The sequence below is a fragment of the Erithacus rubecula genome (genome assembly GCF_903797595.1).
Source record: "Erithacus rubecula genome assembly, chromosome: 17".
NCBI lineage: Eukaryota > Metazoa > Chordata > Aves > Passeriformes > Muscicapidae > Erithacus > Erithacus rubecula.
The window spans coordinates 5,816,728-5,839,497 of NC_136669.1; the positions used below are offsets into that span (position 1 = coordinate 5,816,728).

The window sequence follows — 22,770 nt, forward strand, 5'->3', positions numbered from 1 at the left end:
GCCTTGTCTTCAACATTGTGGGGTCTTGGGAGGAGGGAGGCTGAGCAGGGAGGATGGACTTCCTTTTCTGGTGGAAAACAGCACTTCCCCCACCATGCAGAAGTGCACACTCACCTCCCAGTGCTGCACAATTCATCCAGCAACATGTGCCTTTACTTGTTTTACCAGTTGCCAGTTTTGGGTTGCTCTGTAGTGCTGGGAGGAGAAATGTGCATCTTTAGAGATGAGAAATTTGAGTGCTGCTTCCATGCAGGGATCCCTCCAAGATGGAGGCTGAACAAGCAGCCTGGGAAGTCCTCCTGTCACCAGGAAGCCTGGCTCCATGTGCAGTCAGCAGCTCATTACAGAGCAAAACCTCAATGCACAGTGAAAGCTGCCTCTGCCCCCAGCTCAGACTGCACACACACAGAATGTATCTGCAGGGTGGCTTGGACATTTTTCCTTGGCTAACTGAGCTTTTCCTCCACCCTGCTGTTTGTTACATTAAGATTCAAGGCCTGGCCTCCTAACCAGGAGCCACACAGCTGGAGTCACAGTGGTCCTGGCAGATGTGCCAGCTCATCTGCATGCTCCCTGTGCAGCCAGGCACTCACAGGAGCTCTGCCCATTGCTCAAGTTAGAATTAGCCACATTTTGGTCCCTGTAAGGTGCAAATGACTGAAACTACAGGTGAGATGCACAAGCAGTGACCTGGGTATGTATAGAGCTCTTATTGTTGAGCTCAGCATACAGACACACAGCCAAAGTGAAGGATTCCAGCTGGTTCACATCAATTGCTTTACAAGGTATCCATAGCTGGCCCAAATACGAAAGAACCTCCCTGCAAGATTTAATGGAGACCCTGAGGGTATCAACACAAACTCCCAAAGCCAGACAAAGGATCCAGGTGATGGAGCACAGGGATACAAGTCCACCATCTGGTCCTTGTCTCCCCACCCTCACAGAGCTCTGAGATTTTGGGAGAGACACATTTTGACCTTCCCCTTTCCACACTTCCCCTTGCTTTAGATTCAGCTGTGAGTGCAGTCCTTTCAGCCAGGGAGGGACTCCTTCCAGGATCAGTCATCACCACCACCAAGTCTGCCAGAGGCACTGCTAGCAAAGCCAATGCATCCTCTCCAGCCTCCATGGAGTTCCCTAGATTAGCCCTTTCCTCCCTTAGGGCAACCATTTCCTGCAAGCAAAAGCATTAACCGAAATTCTTCACTCTGGAGAGAGAGGAGATAGCAGGAATATGAAGAACCACTGCAGCTGATGCTGAGAGACACCACATCCTGCTATCCAAATTCCTCACCCTCGACTTCAAATCCTAAAGTCGTTAAAGACTTCTAAGAAGAGCACAAAGCTACTCAGCAGATTTTCAGCTAATGAATCAACACAAGCTGTCCAGGAAACCAGAAATCCAGCCCACTGGAATGCTGTAACCCCAGGGAGGGGGGGGAACAGGCAGTACACTAGGAAGGAAATGAAACAGCAAAGCAGTAGGAAAGGAACATTTCAGCACTGATCCCTCTTATCACTGTTATTCTGCTGCATTACACATTTTAGGGAAAAAGCAACTTCAATTCATTTTGCCCATTGAAGGGTTCATGTTTTTCAAGCCCAAATTCTGTTCTGTAGTGCTGACATATGTACATTTTGAAAACAACTCGCCTTTTGCAAAAACAGTTAGGAAAAAAAAAAATTAAATGTGAAACAACATTGCCACCTAGTGCCTAGCAAGCCTCCTTGCTCCAACACTGGGACAATCCAACGACACTGTATTCCCTTCCCCAATGTGAAGGGCAGATGTCAATAAAACCTACCTGGAGATCAGGATCTAAAATAGAATTGTGCATATTTCATAAACAGCTTTCTCCCCCAAACTAAGTTCAATTTTCACACTGCAGAGTTCAGTTCTGGCAACTTCATCTTCTCCAGATAACAGAATTTAACCTTCTATTAGCTTCTCAATACTGGCAAAAGGTGATACCACATCAATGAGAGAACCCAAAGCTCTGGAAGCTACATGTGTAAGGCCAATGCCCTCAGGAGGAATTTTAGTGATTAGCAGGAATCTCAGATCTTCTGAGAATTCACCTTTGTGGCTACAGTGATGCCAGAGGCCTGGTAGCTTCCTACCAAGCACTGATCCTGCCCTGCCTTGCTGGCACCAGATGTTAGCAGGGTCCTGCATCTCTTCACAAGACTGAGAAATATTTCTGTGCTTCTGTTTTTCCCCAGAATTAATGGTGCAGAAGCAGCAAGTTTTCCCCATTCCATCCCTCTCACTTGGCCTGATGATTCTCCTGTTATGGCCATTAACAACTGGGGAGAGCACAAAGCTCTGCCTTGAATGGCTGACATTTCAGCCAGCTCTTCCAACAAGTTTTTTGTCACTTCCAACTGAATCTATATTCAAGCTAGCTCATGAAAGAAAAATGCAGATACAAATTCCCTCAAACACAGCATGTAAAGCTGTTCCACAGCTCAATCTCCAAAAGTTTTATTTGATGCAAGATTAGAATTTGGTTTTGACTTACAAACACCCAGCTCATGTTCAACCAGAACATTTCAGCATATGCAAGACAGCAACCTCTGGCATCTGGAGGCTTTTGTAGCCAACATCTTCCAAGAAAAGACAGGATTCCTGCTCTTATCAACAGTGCCCTGAAATTCAGCTGTCCAGTCACCCAGCTTTATAGAAGATCAGCAGGATCCAGCAAACACTTTGACTGTTGCCCTATGCAGCCACATGAGATACTGCTACTAGCAAAGGTGAAGTGTATTCCCAGCTCTCCTGCCCAACACTCCAGAGGAGACCAAATGTGAAGTAACCCCCAATTACCTTTCTGCAGCGGGGATTGGGGCAGCTGAACCTCTTCACATCACTGTCCAGCAGAGCTGGGAAGTTACAGAAGGGACACCTGAAGCACAAAACAGGATGCCATTAATGCAGAGTGCCACACATAGCTTTGCTGAAAGCTGATTTAGTCAAATAGCTCTGTGGAAGTTGCTAAGGCTGCCAACCCAATGCCTGTTGCCAGGATGTGCTGACTATTGCCTTCTTGCTCTTATTTCTTCAATCACTTCCCCGTTTGCAATCAAAATATTATATGCTCAGCACTGCTTTTGACCATGTAATTTAGTGGATCAGCATAGAGCTGGCAAGCAAGTCTTGGGGGAGACAAGCCTATTGAATTTTAATCTGCTCCTAGTCAAAGGCAGAATAAAAACAGACCTGGGAAGGCAGAAGTCTGAATTTATAATCCAGCTCTTTTAAAGCCACCTATCTCAGAGTCAGCACAAATGTGATGTTTCAGGGAACAATTTTCCACAGCAGTAAGTGCAGCATTCTCTGTGGGACACTCACCTGACGAGCTCATCTGCACAGGCAGCAGCCACCTCCTCCTCGGCCTTCCGCTCGTAGTATTTGCAGAGGATGTTCTCTGGGAGCACTTTCTCCAGCTCACTGGTGGGGAAGGAACACGTGCAACTGCCTTCCATGCAGCTGAGCTCTGACTGGGGTTGGAAAAAAAAGCAACTCAGGATTAAGAGTATTTCCAAGCAAATCAGTGCAGAACCTTGCTCAGGCAGAGTAAGACTAAAGTCAGCAGCTCTCAGAATGACTTGGGTATTATGACTTCAAAAATCAACCAGCTCTAAACCCCTGCCATGGGCAGGGACAGCTTCCACTATCCTAGCTTGGAGCAAGCCCTATCCAACTTGGCCTTGAACACTTCCACGAATGGGGCATCTTCAACTTCTCTGGGCAACCTGTGCCAGTGACCCATAATAAAATTTTTTCCCTGATACCTCATCTAAATCTACCTAAGATGACTGCCAGCTAATAGATCTACTATGGAAAGAACAAGCCTAATTCAACAAATCAGGCCTCAAACACTGGGCAGGAAGATGCTGTTGCTAGCTAGGATCACAATTCACTCCAAGTCTACTGTGACCATGTATCAGCCTGTTATTACTGTTCAGTCTCTGCTGAGAACCAGCACTTACACACTACATTTTTTTCAATAGAATCACAAAATACAGCTGCCAGTTTGTACATTTACATGAAATGGATCCCAGAGTACAACAGCATCCCAACAGTTTGAGCATCACATCCTGAGGCAAAGGAGCAGATACACTTCAGATCAGGTTAATGACTTGTTTATAGCTCAGCTAAGTACCAGGATAATTACTAGCTAAATCAGAGACTAAGGAGGTTAGTAGTACCATAGAGGAACCAACCCCCCAATTTAGTTGGGATGACAGTGATATTATGAAGGACAAACACTCTTAGGTAGAAGGAGACAGGCCAAGTCAGAGTAAGTGTTCTCTGTGCAGAGACCACTGGTTTATTTAGAGGAAAATAAAAGCCAAATAAGTTATTGTTTTACTGTAAACATTGTAGAAAGTTTTCCTAATAATCAAATTGCTAAGCATAGAGGAAAAAAAAAATAAAACAGGTTAGTAACCCTGAAATCCTGTGCAAAGATCACATTGTGAAGTTGCTGGCTTCACTTGATGGCGAGACTGACTTGGATTTCAGGACCCCATTCCATTCAAATATTTCCTGGGAAGTGCAGTTACATCTGTTCTAAGCAACTACACTACACAGAGCAATATCATCTCCCCACAGCAATTACCCATTTCCCTCTCACCCAGTTGTGAAATCCTTACCTTCCCAGAGCCAAAAACTGCCTCCTGAGCATATTTAATTAGGCACTCCTTGCAGAACAAGTGGCCATCTGCACACTGAGTCAACTCTTCAAAGGCAAACTCCCCGTAGCAGCAGCGGCACTCGATCATCTGCCCATCCTGCAGCCACCAGAGGAATCACCATCAAAACATCAATAGCTACAGCAACACACACACACAGCTACAAGCCAGAAAAAAATTGCCAGCATTAATCCTAAACAACAGCTATACACCATTCCTTCCATTAGATATCATACTTGGTGGTCCAAATTCCCTAAGTGCAACCAGAAACTCAGTTTTCAGTCAGTATCTACATGCCCTGCTTGACAGGTTCCAAAAAGCTACAGAACATGCAGGGATTAATAATTTTTAGCTCACAGGCAGAACAGCATCTTGGGTTTGGGAGGCTGCAGTCACAGGGAAGCAGCTTGAGGGTACACACCACTCTCATGGGGAAAACCAAGATTCAGATCTGTTACCCTCTAAAGGAACATTTACCATCTGCCTGGGCAGACCCTGTCTTGGCCTCTTAACTGTGGGGGTGGAGAAGTTTGCCACTGTTAAAAAGTAAGTATAGCCCACTTTTCCAAAGTTTGAAAAGGAAATGAGCATTGAAACCAAAATGTAATGCACAGCTGCTGAACTGTTCTCTACATTTTCTCTGAAGCAGAAGAGCTGATTTTTAGGTTTTTAAAGAATTCTTTTTGCAAACAAGGAAGGCCTTCCCACTGGCCAAGCTCCAACAACAGTGGATCTGTTTTATAACCATATATTTATATACCATGTTCTTGCCATAATGGCAAGAACAAGAGCAAACCTGATGCTATTCTATTGCAATGTTTGTTCTGAGCAGTGAAGATACAAGCTGAATTACTACAGATCATTACATGCATCAATACTGTCTTGCTGGCCTCAGCTCCTGTCTACCTTTCCTAAAAGCCAGCCAACACACATTACACAGGTTTTGCCAGCTCAGCAAAAGCAGCACAGTGAAATTCAGCTTCAGAAAAGCTCCATTCCAGAGCTAAAAAAAAAAAAAAATCTGTGAAGGAGGAAGTGGAAAACAGTGTCTGTGCATAAGCTGAACTCAACTTATAACATTATAGATACTGACCTTCTGATACTGCTCCTCATTCATCTGCAGAGCCAGGAGGAAGTCTGCATGCTGCAAGAGACATGTGCATCTGTATTTACAGAATAGATAAAGCAATTTTCCAAACTCACCACTCATTTACATTATCTCAGGACTTACAAACCACCATAAAAGGCTCACTGTCTGCTTGTAACATCACTCAGCCCATCCCTCCAATCCATTAAGCTATTTATGATTCAGCTAAAACAGATGGGAGAAGCAACGGGCAGCAAGAACAAAGAACCAAATTCTGAGTTGTGGAGGGCTGTGGGTTCAGGTTTCCATGGGCAGAGATGATCTCACCCAATGGGCCCCTCCAGAGAACATGAGTTTTTTATTTCAAAGGAGACCTTATCCATCTGCCTAAGAGACAAGGATGGTTAAGGAGCTACTTTAGAAAGGACTGTGAGCTGTGAGTTCAGTCTTTCCTCAGCCTAGGAGAGGAAGATAACACAGCAGTGAGTGTTGCAGTTCCTACTTCAAAACACCCATTTCTCAGCACAGGACAAACTGGCAGCCTGGGGAAGGCAGGGTGAGTGGACACACTGCCTTGGGCATGGCCATTACTCACCACCAACTCTGACCTGCAATTTCAAGCCCTAAAGCAGCAGAGAAGCCTGCTAACAATTAGAGGAAGAAGTTAATTAGTAGAGTTTTCACCACTTCATAGCAAATAAAACCCCTCCAGAATGGTGTTTGCACAAGCAGCAGCTGCATATTTAAGTAAATGAGAAATTCTGTGCTTGGCTTCTTTCCTTTAAAATTGAGTTATTTGGGAAGGAACATATGTGCTAACAGGTAGGGAAGGGGAAAACAGTTATTCAATATTTGGTTCAGCATTTGAATTTTTGTAAGAAACAGATTTTTCATGTTTAGGGCTAAAATTTTGACAGCTGTTGAAGATTTGCACATGATCAAAGCAGCTCCTATCACTCACCTCTGCCATCTCTTTCACTTTCTGCTCATAGAATTCCTGCTCCAGTAGCACGGGTGGGAGAAGGGAGAGCTTGTCATAGGTCCTCCAGTGCCGTCTCTTGTTCTCCAGGAAGAACATGCGCTTCTCAATTTTCACATCCCCTGAAGCAGAGTTAAAGGCTCAATAAAAAGGGATAGAGCAGACAGAACAAAGCTTAAATCCTACTGCCTCAATACACCACCAGCTGCAGACTTTCAGCAGCTCACACAGCACTTCACCAAGCAGAGGTGCTAATGAAGAGCATCTCCAAACAGATACCATGACAGAAACTCAGCTCTTTTGGGACCACATCCCCTTTCAAGAGTTGCTTTCTGTGCAAGCCAGTTCTGCTTACAATAATGATGCAGAGAGCACAACACACAGAGTTTGGCATTCACCTTGCTCAAATTTGAAGTCTATATATGAATATTGATTCATTTCTTTCCTCCTTTTCCGCTTCCCGCTGGTTTCGGGAGACAGCTCCTGCCACTTTTTGATGGCATCTGAAAAGGCCTAGAAAACAACATACAGGCTTAAATCCTGTGCCTGGAAGAAAGAAGGAGCACTTAATTCAAGTTGAAACACAGTACAAACATGGGCATAGGACTGATCCAAAACTGAAAAGCCAAACAGTCCAAAGAGAGGCAAATATACATCTTTCCTCTGCTCACCTTGTTGCTTTATGCACTCAAAGTATTTTTTCCATAGAAACAAAGCAGGTGAATGATACTTCATAACAGCACAGCTGTTAATATCAAACTGGGCACCAGCTATATTAAACAGAGCTGGTTTGGCTTCTCTTTTATGGCTGGGTTTGGCTTATTGTTTAAAAAGGTGAAGTTCAAATACTCAGTGCTCAATCAATGAAGTGAACAGACAAGAAGTTTTGTTTTAGTTAAATCCTGGAACAGTAGAGAAATAAGCTCAAGCAAGGGCACATCAGAGGAACAGACCTAAGTCAAAAACTTGAACCCACACTGACATTCAGTTTGCTGATACTTCAAACAAGTGTTTTTGCATTCCCTGACAGTGAAGCTCTTTTATAATGAAGACAGGACTCATGCCACGAGTCACAATAAGACAAAACAGGACAGTGATACTCAGGCTGCTTCTTAATTCCATGGAGACAGTTAACCAGCAGCAGCAGCTAAATGTTTAGAGATTTAAATAAATGTCAGGGTTTTATTGGCAATTACATTGCACTTCAGTGGTGACATACAGGAACACTTCCCAGTTTAATGCATCACCCACCATGAGCCAGCTCGTGTTTCCTCAGCTCTCCCATTAGGGAAAGTAAAAACTTCCTGCAGCATTCTGTCCGGCCAATAAATTTTGAAAATCTCTACTAAATAGATTAAAACTTCTTAAAAGGAAAGGAAGATTATTATAAAACCCATAATCACACAGCAGCTGGTACAGTAAGGCCAAAACTATCACAGTGCTCTCTGCAGACATGGGAGATAAGCCCAGTAAAAGAAAACAGATTTGAACTGGAGCACCTTTCGTGTGATTGCATAGTGTCCCTTGAGCTCATGCAGTGCCCACTTGATGTCCTGGCTGCTCAGCATTTTGAAATCTGCCATGAGGAGATCAGCTGCCTGAATAAAGCACCGCTGGTCAAGGGGGGCAAGTTTGGAAAAGTCAAAGTAGTCCACTTTAGGCACCTGAGGAGAAAATGGAAAAGATTACAAGGCTGCTATAAATACACACAGATGGTTCTCTCAGTGATCAGGACATTCTGCAAGAGCACCCAAAATTCAGGGTATGTGGCACCCAGCCCTGAGCACCTTAGTGCAGTGTGTGTGCAAAGCCTACTGGCCTGGGCACCCCTGCAGGTGACCTGCACAAGGTAGAATGTAGTTCAAAACCATGGTGTGTGGCTGCTTGAGACAGCAAGGAGAAGAAATATTTAGGTTACTATGAAGAGTGAACAACTTTATTAGCTCAAGGTGTAAAGATGCTTCCAATGGTAGAAAGATGTATTCAACATCTCATGCCACAAAGCTATTTCAACATCCTCAAAGCAGCTCAAGAGATTTTTTTTATTGTTAAATGGATGTTTTAAAATAAATCAAGCATCTGTAGGGAGATTTGCAGTTAGGAGGCTGCAAGGCAATGCCTAAAGGCCTCACAAGAGAAGGCCAAGGCTGCTTCATGTGACAGAATGATTGTGGAATTCCTGTCTCAGTTATCAAAATGAACACTTGAGATGGGGCAGTGACAGGCAGGCAAGGCAGAGGGACTGGCTGGAGGCAAAGGAGCAAACACTGTGCAGCTCTGGCACAGCCAAACAGGAAAGGCTTGGAAGTCATCTTGCAAGCAACTAATTATTGCTATTTAACACAGCCTTACACATACCCAGAGGCTTCTGTGAAAGCCAGGCTCAGTCAAGCACTCTGCAAACACACACTAATCAAAGCAGACATCCCAAGGTCCACTCAGGCTGAACAGACTGCCCAGAGGCAGCAGGAGATGTGGATACTCTCACTTGCCTTTGTCTCATCTTGGCTGGCAAGCAGGCTGCTGCTGGGGTTCAAAACCACTCTGCCTTCCTTCTTTGGGTAATCTGGATTTTCCAGAAGAAAGTTACAAAGTCTGAAAAGATAAATATAGTTACTCCAGAGTAGGGAAGCTTAGGTTCATTTCTCATTTATCCATTTTTTAGTACTGTATTATTATGAGGTCACAGTCAAAGCCTGCCATGTAAGGATCAAGGGTGGTCCTGGACTCGAGCAAACTACAAGTAAATGACAGAATTAAGTGAAAAATAATCAGCTGTGTGTCTGCAGAAGTAAAAGCAAATAGGTTTGTCTTTTAACAATCAAGTTTACATACATGAAGCTTGTATGGGTGAGCTGCCAATCATCCATGGAAAAAAAACAGCACAAAAATCCCTACAAGACCCACGAAAGGGTCATGTCTTCCTCAACAAACTATTACAGATTCAAACTTGAATCAAAGCCTCCATTCTCAGTCTACATTCACATTAAAGCAGCCAGAGCAGCCTGGGTTAGTGGAAGGTGTCCCCGACCAGGGCAGAGGGGCTGGAAACCCTCTTTAATGGCCTTTCCAACCCAAACTATTCTGTAATTCTATTATTAGAGCAGAGAAAATCACGTTTAAGATGTGTCTCCATGGAATACAATCTCTGAATACAGGTTTCATTGTAACAAAGCTTGCAATCCCACCAGCATTACCCAAATTTCACTAGAAACTGGTCTGGTGAGAACAGCACTTCAAAAATAACGAGCAAAAGAGCTGAAAAATTGCCTAATAGCCTGTAAATGCAGCATATCTGAGGTCCTACCACAAACAGTCACAATTGTCAGGGATCTGTAGTTTAAGTGAGTATTTTAGCTTAGAAAAGACTCAGCAAGGGGTTTTCAAATGCCCCATTGGTAGAGAGCCACAAGCACTCCAGAAACCCTTCTGAAAGGGCAGCCTCAGGCTCCCACAGCTTTTTCTCAATCCTCACCAAGCAGCTGTGCTGGCTGGGGCAAGTAACACGACTTGTTCCTCAGTTTCCCCAGCTGCAGAATAAGATCCTTCTGAAAAGAGCCAGGACAAGCAATTAACATTTGTAAAACTATTGGAATGAGAAGGTGCTAGGCTGCAGCAAAGCCATAATTGCAGCTAATTTACATTCCTGATGTCAGAAATCAGTCCCTAATTAAGAAATCTGAACTGGCTTGAAGCATTAACCCACTATCAAGGCACGATTACTTTAGCTCTGCTTTCACATTCAAAGCAGGGGCATTTCTTTTTGTTTAATCAGGTATTGACATATTGAGCCAGAAGCTTTTGACTGAGTGTGAATGCTCCTGCACACAAAAGCTGAATAGATGATACCCTGCTAAGAGGGGCATCCACATCTTATCTTTCACATCAGTTGAAAGTTTTAAGATCATTTTGGGAAAAACAACAAATATCTTGGCACTGAGGAGGATTTAATAGCTTCCAGCTCCCACCTCCTGCCATCCCTTTGGTAAAAGATAACTGTTTTAATCCAACAAAACAGAAACTTCAAGGAGCTCAGATGGTGGCTCTAAGGAGAGTGTTTCAGCTGGGGCACGGCCAGGGTACATTTGAACTATCCTGCATGTTGCCATTTCAACGCTGAGGATTTTGGGGGATGCTGACCTCCAGCGTGTGACAATTAGTTAAGTGGGTCCTGGCGCACAGCACACCCACACTCACGGCACTGTTCATTAATATCTGCACCACAGGACACAGAGCTGGTTAAAAGCCTCACCCCTGCCCAAAACCACTCACCCTTAGTTATTATATTTCAAGCCTGATTCAGCTTGACACACCATGGAGATCAAAAAGACCCTGCCAGCGAGGCTGACCAGTGCTTTGACCCATTTGTTCTCACACAAAAGCTGCAGTGACAACTCAAAAGATGGTTTGGTTAAAGGAATAAAAATATGGAGAAGAAATCTTTATCATCCAGTAAGTGGGTAACGCACCACTGAGCAGACAGTGTAGCTGGCCTACAGGGAAGCCTGGAAGCACCTTTTCATCTCACTGGGTCTGTGGCACACAATGGGAGAGAAGAGATTTCGGGAGCAAAAAGGGAAGGAGCACATTAAGACCGACAGAAGCCAATAGTGGGATTTAATTCCATCAGGCTTCGCTAATCCCCCCAGGACACAACTGAGTTTTTTCAGGCAATCTGGAAGGGTCCTGTAGCCAGATGCACAACTTCAACAGCCCAACTGCCCCAAGGAATGGCTCTGCTTGTCTTCTACATTCCCACCACAACCATCCACCCTGAGTTGCACCCAGTCCATGGTGTGGGCACCCCAGAGCTGCTCCACCACTGCAGGGAAAGCACTTTTGAAAGACCAGAAAGAAGTTCTAGTCTGCTGACCTTCTAACCAAGAAGCCCTACTTGAGACACACAACTTCACAGCACAGGCAAAGCAGCAGAATAGGAAATCTATGCCCAATGGATGGGATCATCCTTAATTCCTCACCAGTTAATTTATTTATGGCCCAATAACTAAATCTAAGCCTCACGCACTTAAACGCTGCTTAATTAGTGCCTTAGTTAGCTGGAAAGGGCAATGGATTTATACAAATGAATACTCTGGCAACCAACACCTATTCCTCATTCTTGGATCACACAGTAACCAGTCTGGACACGCTGGAGATAACAGGGACAGTTGCAGAGAGAGAAAGGGAGGCCACCAAGCATCAGACACCAGTCACAAGTGATTTACTTCAAGCCATCTCCCCTCAGTGCTGCTGGTGCCAGCACACGCAATCCTTCTCCCCTCAGCTCTACACACAAGGGCAGGGAGATGATGCAACTCAGCACTAAGGTTAATCACTTTTTTCTAAAAACTTTTGACTCTAACATGACTCCCAGTTTTATAGCAGTCACCTTAACAACTTAATCCTGACACTCACTCTAAGAGCCCTAGTAATAGGCAAGACAAAATTATATGGAGTATTTTTAAATAAGTAAATTATCTTAAAAGCAGAGAAGCTACAGTACAACAGAACTAGAAGGGACTTAAAACCAGCTCTATTAGAAGTACAAAAAAAGGAATCTGTGCTCTTTGGCACCACCAAGGCAGTGCTGAAGCCCCAGCCTGGATCTGTGCTAAAGCAACATCCCTGGCAGGTGGGAACATGGGAAAGTGCTGCAGCTGTATGACACACTCTGGTTCTTATACTTACACATTTAAGTCATAACAGTTCTTGATGATGATTAATTCTTCAATATATTCCTTCTTCACATCTGGGAATCTTGCTTCCTATAGCAGGAAAAGCTAAAGGTTATGCAGGTCTTAGAGAAGCTGTACTGATGTAGCACCCAGGACAAGGATTTACATGTAATTAACCAACAATCCTGAGACTTAGGCAAAATGGTCAAGAGATCATTTATAACCATCCAGTCTTGCTCCACAGGATGACTGCTAACAGCTCTTTATCAATGAAGAGTCAGGGTAGGGATGTGAAAAGCCAAGAGCACATGGCCAAATGAGAGATTCAGACTCAGAAGAAATTAACTACAACACAAGGGAATATTTATCTTCAGCATGACTATGGAGGAGTTCCAGATTATGTGCTGAAATACAACATTCCAAAGCAAAAGGAAATAAACCAACAACACATATACCCACCCAGTGAACCCAGACACACCAGCAATGAGACCAGAACAGACAACAAACCTTTAGTGGCATTTCTGTGAAGGCTCTCCCAGTGTTTGCTGCTCTCTCTGCAGTTTTTGTACAGGTATTGCAACAATGAGCTATTTTACTTTGCAAGACAGGACTGATCAGTGTTGTCAAGCAACCCTGACAATGCAAGAACGGCCTCTAACTCATCTCAAAGGCACTGATCAATGAGTCTTATTTGGAAATAACTGAACTTTGTTGGACTGCTACTTAAAAAAAATTTCTCAATTCCAGTTTTCCCAAGTAGAATTAGATATGGGATGTGGAGGGAAGACTTGGAGGGGATGGGGTGGTGGTGGAAAATACAGACACAGAAGAATATGTCTGCTTGCAAGGAAAAAATACTCAATAAGCCATTAAGAAAGAGCCTTTCTCCCTAACAATCAAGGTGAGGAGTGTGCAAACATTACACACATGAATCACCACATTTTTATTTAGCTTTGTTTATCATATGCCCAAGCTGCTGAATATACCAAAGGATAAGGAGTGTCCTTCTTGGTGGCTGCTGTCATAGCCAGTGTCCCTCATGCTAAGCTTCACACAGGGAGCATGTGCAGTTTACATACACAAGTCCCCATGGTGCTTATCCAGCTACTCCTTGGTGCTGCTGCTGCTTGGAAATCCACACTGCAAAGGCAACCCTTATCCCTGGCCACCATGGTGGCATTAACACAGGCAAACTCCTGCAGGAGAGGCAGCTGAAAGCAGTCCTGGCTCTCAGCTACGTGTCTCAAAGTTCTTTACTGAATCCTGTATCCCTCTGGGACTGTTTAGAGTACCAGGTTTGCTCATTTAGCTTTATATCCAATCCTAAACCAGATCTACAGTGTTGGGTTAGGAATTAACCAGACTAAACCTGACCTGCAGATCCAAGAGGGCCTTTCAGGGAACAGACACACATTAAATGAAAGTTTTCCAGAACACTTCATCACAGTCTCCTCACCTGGTGCATGGCTCTGTCTCAGCCAAAGCAAAGAGGATTTGCAGCTGTGTGTTCTGAACATGTGAGACTCTACACACCTTGAAAAACCTGACTGAAAACATCAGGCACACAGGAGGCAGAGGAGCCCTGGCAATACTTACTGTCTCTCTGATGAGCAGGGCAGTGAGGTCCTGCTCCTGCCCAGCAGCTCCCTGCTCTGGCACGTCCCCCGAGCCCAGTTCATGCGAGCCCCGCGTGGGGAAGGCGGGTCCCGGCTGCTCGTTGTCCCTCCCTGCCGGCTGCCCCGGCTCCTCGGGGGGGTGTGCCGGCTGCGGGGAGGCAGGGCCTGGAATCCCGTCCTGCTGTGGCTCCGGGCGGGGGAAGGCTGGCCCAGGAGCCTTCTCTCCATATGCCCTCAGAGACCCCGGCTCTGCCTCGGGCTGCCCTTGCTGAGGAGCAAAACCATTCACTGCAGCCCGTGGCTCATCTTCTGGTGCTGGGAAGTGCCTGGGTTCCAGCTGCCTGTTCTGGATCTCCCCCTGCTCTGTGGTAGTTCTAGCAGCTATTCCTTCAAGTTTCTGCTCTGGCTTCAAGTTCTTTCCTTGCCGTCCCCGAGTTTCCATCCTCTTCTCCTGCTGAGGTGGAAAGTCTGCATTCTCCAGACTAATGGTTTCTGAGTTAGCACCAGGCTGTGGACTCATCTTGATCAGTAGCAGCAAACTTGGACCTGGCTCCTGGTTACCTCTAAGTTGAGAGCTGGGGCCATTCAGCTCAGATGGTCCAGGCTGCTGCAGGGCAATGTCCACACTCTCATCCCTGCTTGGTCCAGCATTGCTCCCCACCATGAGGTTATTCCCATCTCCCTGACAGGGCACAGCTGAAGACTGCTCTTCCTGCAGGTCTGTGCTCAAAGGCCCCACAGCACTTTTAGATCCTCCTTCTCCCACAGTGTCTGCACCCTGCCATGGAGCAGCAGGTCTGATGACATTGGGACGCAGAGGCTGCTGGTGCTTTGGAGTCTGTAAAGGACACCAACAAGAGAAAAGTAGGAATTCTTGTCTGCATGTCAGAATCCTTGCTCCAGATATTTCTGCATCTAAGAAAACTTCTGATGGAAAACTGATAAACAGTCTCTTCAGCAAGATGCTTAATAAAGCACAGAACTGCAACCCACATCTGTCTCATCAGCCTGTCCCCAGGTGCTATGAGAACCTTTGGCAGAACTGGGGATGCACAGGACTTTCAAAATGGAATAATCCCCTAAGCTCACCTCAGTACCCACTTCCCTTCCAGTAAAATAGTCTGGTAGGGACAAACTAACTGATGACATATTTGTGTTCTCACCAATTTATTTAAACAGGCAGGAACCAAAGCTCCAAACATTAATCTCTGGCCTTGTTCTTGCCTCTGGCAGACAGACTGCCAGCAGAGCCTGAGTGCTCTCTGCTGCTGTTTTCAAATAAGAAGCAGAAAGATCAGCTTTGCAACCCATTTTCTCAGAGCTTCTGGTTAATTTAACAGGAAAGTGGAATATATTCTTAATGCAAAATAGATATGAAATGCTGCAAAAAATATCAGTGCCTGAAACAGCCCAATACAAATGCAGATACCATCAAGGAATATAAAGCATAGGAAGTACATGGATAAACAAGACATGGTTTGAAAACTCTTCAATGGAAGATCAAGTCCTCTTGCAAAGCACTCTGGATTCACACAGACAACCTTCATCAAGTAGAACTTAAACTACACAATGCAGGTCCACAGTCTGGTTCTCCCCTCCTGTGCCCAGAACATGACTAAATTCAGCCAGAAATACACCATCATTTCACTGCTATTTCAGACATCCTAAGCAGATTGCTATAACCAGGCAGGAGTCAGAGGAATGCAACAGGTATTTGCACAAGACTTGACTATACAGGTCATGAATACAGCACAACAATGAAAAATTACCTCTGCTAAGATGACTATATCATCATCATCATCTTCCTCAGCCTGCTGCTTTTCTGGCAGTTCCAGCAACAAAGGCAATTCTTCATCTGAGGAATCTGATATCGTGATAAGACTTTCATCTCTGTGGTTTATCCAGTCTGCAGAATAATAAGTAAAGTTACAGTTAGCTGTTGGCTCAAGGTAAATAACTGGAATTACAGGGCACCTGCAGCCCTGAAACATCTGAGAAAGCAATTTTCCCATTTGCACTGCAGGAAGAATCATTCAGAGGTCACCAATTCCTCTGCAAGGCATTGTTACAGCCACTCCTGCATCCCTCAGCCTCCAGCAAAACACCTGCACAGCTTCAGCTCATCACAACAGCACTGCAGGGACAGCCACTGACACTCACAAAGAATCTTCTACCCCAAACTCCAGCACAAGCCAAGCTGCTGCAAAAGTTATTACAAACAAGGCATGTAGGGAATACTTTTGCAGATAAATCCTGAACTTCCAGGGACATTGCATTTTCTTTGTTAAAGTGCAGTGCATTCTAGCAGAGAGATAAGGGTCTTTGTGCAATCCAGCCTCTTCTGAAAGAGTGAGACTTTGCAGGAGTACCTTATGCAGGGCTGAGATAAGGCTGTGGCTGTGGGTGCAGAAGATATCCTGCTATTAGCTGAGAACCTTGTGCCTCAAGTTTTGTCAAGAATGGAATATAGATGCTGCTCAACACAGCTGCTGGAACACAGGAGAGATATTCAGGCAGAAAAACAGGGTTTCTTTACTGCACAGAGAACAGACAACTATGCTTTCTCTAAAATCTGAGATGTTTTGGCTTATTTCTTACCATGAGTGTTCACTTATCACCTCTTAGGCATACAGAGAAAGCCTCCTTTTGAATTCCACTCTTGAGGAAATGGGTGCCAATGCACACAGCCCTGTGAGGGCATGAATTTAGGGTCAGCCTGTCTCCTATGGGGTTCTCAAAAGGATGAATCCTCCTTGGATCTGCTGAAACACCTCTACACAGTGTTCCCAAGGAGTCAGCAATCTTCCTTGAGGCAGTACAACATGAGAAAGACAAGAGCCAAATATTTTGCATGCCTGCATAACATGAAAGAGTTTCTGTAGGTGGCTAAGTCAGTGTAACAGAGTAGTGTGTGAGATGACAGAACAGACCTCCAGCAGTTCCCTGGAAGTGCAATGTCTGTGAATCCTGCTTCTCAGCAGGAGTTTCACAAGAGTGTTTTGGAAACAGGCACAAATCAGTACTCACCTTTCCCTCTGTGATTGCTGAAGCTGTTCAAGTTAATCACTTCTTCATTCCCACCTCTCTCTGCCATTTTAAACAGCTGCACCCCAGAGTGTCAATGCCCCAGCATGGCAGTCAGGCTCACATGAGGAACTGGAAGATAAAACAAAACCACAAGGGAGTGAGGCAAACTCTGATTTACCCTAAGGGGCTTTTCCCAAGATTTAGCTGCTAGGGGTTTTCCTGGCTCTCCCAGCAGTTTTCTACATGAATATTTTTCTGTACCCCCATCTCAGGTTTGTTATCTTGTGTTCCAACAGTTAAGACAGTCGACTAAAGAGTGCACTTAGGCCTGAAAAGTCTCTCTGGAGGAGCTGTGCAAACACAGAAAAAGAGGTGCATGTCTATCCAAGCAGGACTCAAACCTTCCTAATATGTGTATCTTGTCTTGTTTCCAACCAAAATCCAACACACCAATTCACACTCTGGTGTTTCTGCCACCATCAATTGGTGAGAGGGGCAATATCCCTTTGCCAGGGCATCCCCACATTCACCTGCATCTCACAGCCCCCAGACAATGTCACCACAACCATCCCTGTCACACACAGCCCTGAGGGGAGCAGCCAACAGTGACACCACCATCCCAGCCTGAATTCCATGAGTGCTGCCAAGCTGAGGCACAACTTCAGAGCCACCAAAGATGCTCCAAGCTCATTTCCACAACCCCCAAGTTACTGGTGTGTCAGAAGGAAGCTGCACCCCAAGCAGAGCAGTGTCAGTGTGTGGTTTGTGCCTGCACTGTGAACCAGCACAGGAACATTCCAGAGAACACTTCCTTACCACCATCTGCTCTTTCCAAGAAGAGATTTCCCTGATTTACAGCAAGGGTTTGGTACAAATTCCAGGAAACACCATCTGCTCTCACACCAAAAGGAGAGCATGACAGGAATCAGGTTCCTCCATGGGACTGGGCTTTTTGGAACTAAACTTTGTTATCCCCACCTGTTCTCAGAGAGGCACAATGGATTGGCCAGAGGCTCCCAAACAGGATTAGGAGGCCAGAGGAATCACTGCAAACTAAACAGGAGGTTTCCATTTTATGCTCTGTCAGCTTATAGCTCTCCATTCCCAGTATCACAGAGAGGCTGAACACATACAGGAACTCAAGGCACAATCTGAACATTGGAAGGAGAAAAGAGGGGATTTTTTTAAATTGGAAAGCATTCATCTCCTTATTGCAGCACAGAGGAATCTGTACTATTAAATATTTCCTGATACATAAGCTGGAGGAAAATGGTTGATCTGCTATAAAATCCTGTTTGCTAGTACACAAGAGCAGTATAAATTCCCCCTCAGTGATTCTACTTAATTTCCTCTGCAGGGAACACAATTTGCAGCTAGGACAGTAAAATGAAGAAATGAATTCAGATGCACAAGATACAATAATAAAAATTAAAATGCAGAATTTAGCACTTAAAAAGCCCAGCAGCATGGGCTTAGTGCCTGAGGGAACCTTCTTCAGAGGGAAGATCCAGCATGAAGATTTCAAGGCTTGCCTACAAACAGCCACATTCACCTGGTCCCTGATCTGGTGGTCCAATTCTGAGTGGGAAATTGGATGAGGGAACATCAAGAGGCCTCTTCTAACTAGCATTACCACAAATATGCAACTACCCCTGTATCTGAGCACTGATAGCTCAGCAGCACATGCTAATTCCAGTAAGCAGCTCTGAGATTATCATGGGCATACTGGTGCTTTGAAAACACCTGAACAGGCAGATTTTGGGGGGTGTTTTCTCTAGATTCTTCATCTGCTGCCTTATAAGGAGAAATAAATCTTTATTTGCCAGAATGGCATGAAAGTGCTGTTCCACCATCACAGGCAGGTGCTGGAGCTGCAGCTCAGGAGCTGGGTCACTGTAAGTACACCTGGTGCAAATCCTGGCCTTTCTAAAAGGTCACATCCACATTATTACAGTTGTATTCTCCCTGGTACTTGTGAATAGCAATCACCTAGCCCTGCACAGCACTTTTCCATCCTTAGCTGTCTGATTCCTTCAGCAAACAAAATCAATTCACTTCTTGCCACTTAAAAGGTGGAGAAATGGAAGAAGGGATAGGCTCAGTGTGGCCAAGGTCACCAAGCAAGCACAGCAAAGGATTGCTCTGAGCCTGGCTGGGGAGGAACAAAGATATTTATGAGAGCCACAAATCAGCCCTTGCAGCATCAAATGGTGCAGACAGGGGCTGGACAGGTGTCTGCTCAGATCTGCTCCCAGCAAAGCTGAGTGGTTGGATATTTCTCCCCTCCAGGGACTCACAGTGCATTAGCAGGACTGGCTACTTCACGGTGGGGTGACACTGCAAATGCTCAGCACAGCCACACACACACAAAAAAAATTCTCCCAAATAGCTCAAATGGTGCTTTGTCCAATGCTGGCTAAACCCCAGCTGCTCAGATCCAAGAAGGATGGATAAACCACAAGACTAAGGTCATATTTTCTAGAGGCCACTCTGGTTCCCGTGGAGGAACTTCAGCAGCAAGAAAGAGGTACAGGGAATAATCTGAAATTAAAATTCGGGATAAAAAAACCCCCTATCTGCACTTCCATACAAGAAAGTGTGCACACATCACCAAAAGACTCAGTGGTTTAAAAGCAGGAATATAATAAACAGCATTAACTGAAATACACAGTCAAGGCAACAACAAAAAAAGCCAAGGCTGGAAAGAACTGGCAATTCTTCCTACTTCAAAACAGACTGAATAAAACCTCAAGCAGTTTAATAAAGCCCTGCTTTGAGGGTAAAAGCCAAGCTTCCACCAAGAGCTAGCAATTCATTTTGTCAATACTCAATACAGAGCTGAAGTTTAAACAAATATCCATAAGCATGGGCCAGTTCCATCTAGTGGCATGAATAAGAAGTTTATTCATGTTTATAGCACCAGGCAGCCAAGAACGCGAAGTAACAAGATCAAAGCCACCCTGGGGTCCTGCCCTACATAAACAATAATAAAAAAGCAAGGAAGACAGATGGAAAGAAGCTATTCCACACTACCTCAGTGATTTCAGTGCCTATTTATAGGTAAAGAATAAGGCTACCTATAAGCAGGCTCCAACATGCCCATCAGCTTTTCTGTAATACAGTCAAGAACAGGAAACTAGAGCTGTTTTAACAGCAAAGCACACAAACACTTTTCAAGCTTTTCTTCTTTTCTTAAAAGGCTCCCACCTGCACCACAGCATATCAAGCTGGATTAGGGACTTGAATCCCTCCAGCAGTATCCAAGTTACACAAAATTCTCACCATGACTTCTAAGACACCCAGTGACTGTGCAGTGAGGATCCACCATGCTGAAGATGTGGTCCTACCCAATTTCACCTGTATATTACTCCACGTACTCATAAATCAGTCACAGAATAACCTGAGTTGGAAGGAACCCACAAGGATCAGAGTTCAACTCCTGGTCCTGTACAGACACCCCAACAATCCCACCCTGTGCCTGAGAGTGGTGTCCAAACACTCCTGGAGCTCCTTAGGGCTGTGCCCATTCCCTGGGGAGCCTGGGCAGTGCCCCACCACCCTCTGACACGGCACACCCAGGTTGTTTCACTGTGCAGACAATAAAATCCTCCCCATTATGGTTTTTCCTGCAGCAAATTGAAAGAAGAACACATTAACAGAACAGCTACCAGTAAAACCAGAGCCCAGCAAGGATTTGGGTGTGCAGTTCTCTGAATTGATGAGACCTCACACTGACAGCTCAGGTCACAGTGACTTCCTGGACAAGCTCCTCAGACATGCAAAAATATCATCCACAAAAACCACTGCTTCCAACCACTACTATGAGCTAAGGGATCAGCTGCTACGAGGTGAAGCAGGTCTCAGGAGCACACAGAATGCTTACACAAGGATTTCCAAAACCCATCCAAAATCCTTTTAAACATCACACAATGTATTTTTAGCTTAACCTAAAAATAGCCACCATTGATGCTCTGCATATATTTAATCTCCTGATATATGGAGGCGTTTCTGGACTGCAGTAACTGGAGCAGAACTCAAATCTGCTCCCTCCACCCCACATTTATGCTGTGATGAGTTTCTTCAGATGGTGCTGGAATTTAAACTGACAGACAAAGGGGAGACTCCCCCCTTCTCAACACAGTGTAATGTATTTTTCCCCCCACTTTACAGCATTTGAAATCTTCAACTCCCACATACCCAAGATGGGACTAGACTCAAAGTGCTCTTGTCTGGCTCCAGCTCAAGGCAACAGGACTAGACAGAAAGCAGGGGAGGTAGGAATTGAGATCCCAAATGAACAGGAGGGAGGGGGGGAAAAAAGAAAAAAAGAGCAACTTGAAAGAGATGTCAGCAACATCAAATCACTGTGTTCTAGCCTCTCCCCCACACAGAACACCACTGCTGCTCACCTACACTGACAGAAGAGCATCAACTCCTACTTTGTGCCTGCGGGCAGCAAACGTGCCTGCTGGTAGCCTGCGAGCAAGGTGAATTTCTGGCTCATTTCAAGCTGCTAAAACAAGCTACTTAAATAATGCAGGGCTTGTGACAGCCACCAAAATGAAAAGCTAAAAATTCAGTCCTTAAAAAAAAAAAAAAAATCACAACAGAAGGGAAATGAGCCTGACTTACTGTCAAGCATTTCACTGAAACATTTCAAAGGGTTCACCATTTGCTGGGGGCTGCTCCCTCTAACAGGCACTGAGCAAAAGCAGGGAGAGTTTAACAGTGGTTGATCGTGTTAAGCAGCATCATCCCAACCAAAAATTAGAAATCCCCTGATCATAAGCCCAACAAGGACTGCTGGGCACAAACAAATCCTATTTGCTATGCACAAGGCAGCTACTGCCACTGCCTCACACCCTGCAAAGGGACAGAGCCAGAGGTCAACACGTGGGGCTCCTGCCAGCAGGTTTGCTCAGTTCCAAGCCTGGGAAAAGTGGAAAAAGCATTGATTCCAGCCCAAAAACCTTACCCTGGCCTCTGAGGCAGGAGTGTGTGGGCAGTGGCTCACAGGAAAGACCACCTGGTTCCCAGCAGCATAATCTCCTACAGGTATTGGCCAAAAGCTGCTCTCAGGAGCACAGACCAGGGGCAGACTTATGACAAGAGCAACCACACAGATCTGCACCAATTTTTGGACCCACAGCATGTGCTGAAGAGAAACAACAAACCTGAAGATCATTTAATAACAGAACTGGCTGGTGAACTATGAAGTATTCCCAAAATGTTTCCCACATTAGCAGCTGGCTTGGTTTACCACTTGATTTTAAACATACAATCTCTGTGAAGGGAAGATGGGATTCCTGAGACATGAGAAAAATCAAGGAACAGAAACTGAAATGAACAATAAAAAGAACCAGGTAACATTTCTAGGGCAGAAAGCCACAGAACTGGTTTCACCACACCAAAGCATAAGACAATATAATACAAGAAGTGTTTTGTGGAAAGTAAGTCCAACCTGAATGCTCACCTGACAGACAAGACACCCAACACACAGTTCAGAAAGTATCCCAGCAGAGCAGCCACTATTTCCAAAACCACACCAGCCTGCTACTGGCTCCAGCAGCTCCAGGGCAGGTCATGAATGAAGATGGAAAGGAGGAATGAATCTGGCAGCAATCACAGCCTCTAGTTACCTCCCAGAAGTTCCCTGTTCCTCACCCTCCCTTACCCAAGGAGAAAAGC

General features: G+C 45.0%; 1 protein-coding gene across 12 annotated transcripts in view; it reads right to left on the reverse strand.

Moving 5' to 3' along the window:
* The window catches only part of RNF216 (ring finger protein 216), a 75,945-nt gene that overhangs the window by 44,218 nt on the left and 8,957 nt on the right, over positions 1-22,770 (reverse strand). For all 12 annotated transcript variants that reach the window (XM_079320444.1, XM_079320442.1, XM_079320448.1 and 9 more), the window contains 12 exons: positions 17,083-17,211; positions 15,825-15,961; positions 14,036-14,893; positions 12,453-12,529; positions 9,257-9,359; positions 8,264-8,428; positions 7,163-7,277; positions 6,747-6,886; positions 5,792-5,842; positions 4,660-4,797; positions 3,353-3,501; positions 2,828-2,906 (listed from right to left, as the gene is read on the reverse strand). In XM_079320444.1, the coding sequence (XP_079176570.1) occupies positions 2,828-2,906; positions 3,353-3,501; positions 4,660-4,797; positions 5,792-5,842; positions 6,747-6,886; positions 7,163-7,277; positions 8,264-8,428; positions 9,257-9,359; positions 12,453-12,529; positions 14,036-14,893; positions 15,825-15,961; positions 17,083-17,149 (2,079 nt within the window). In that variant the 5' untranslated portion in view covers positions 17,150-17,211. The remainder of the gene's footprint in view (positions 1-2,827; positions 2,907-3,352; positions 3,502-4,659; positions 4,798-5,791; positions 5,843-6,746; positions 6,887-7,162; positions 7,278-8,263; positions 8,429-9,256; positions 9,360-12,452; positions 12,530-14,035; positions 14,894-15,824; positions 15,962-17,082; positions 17,212-22,770) is intronic.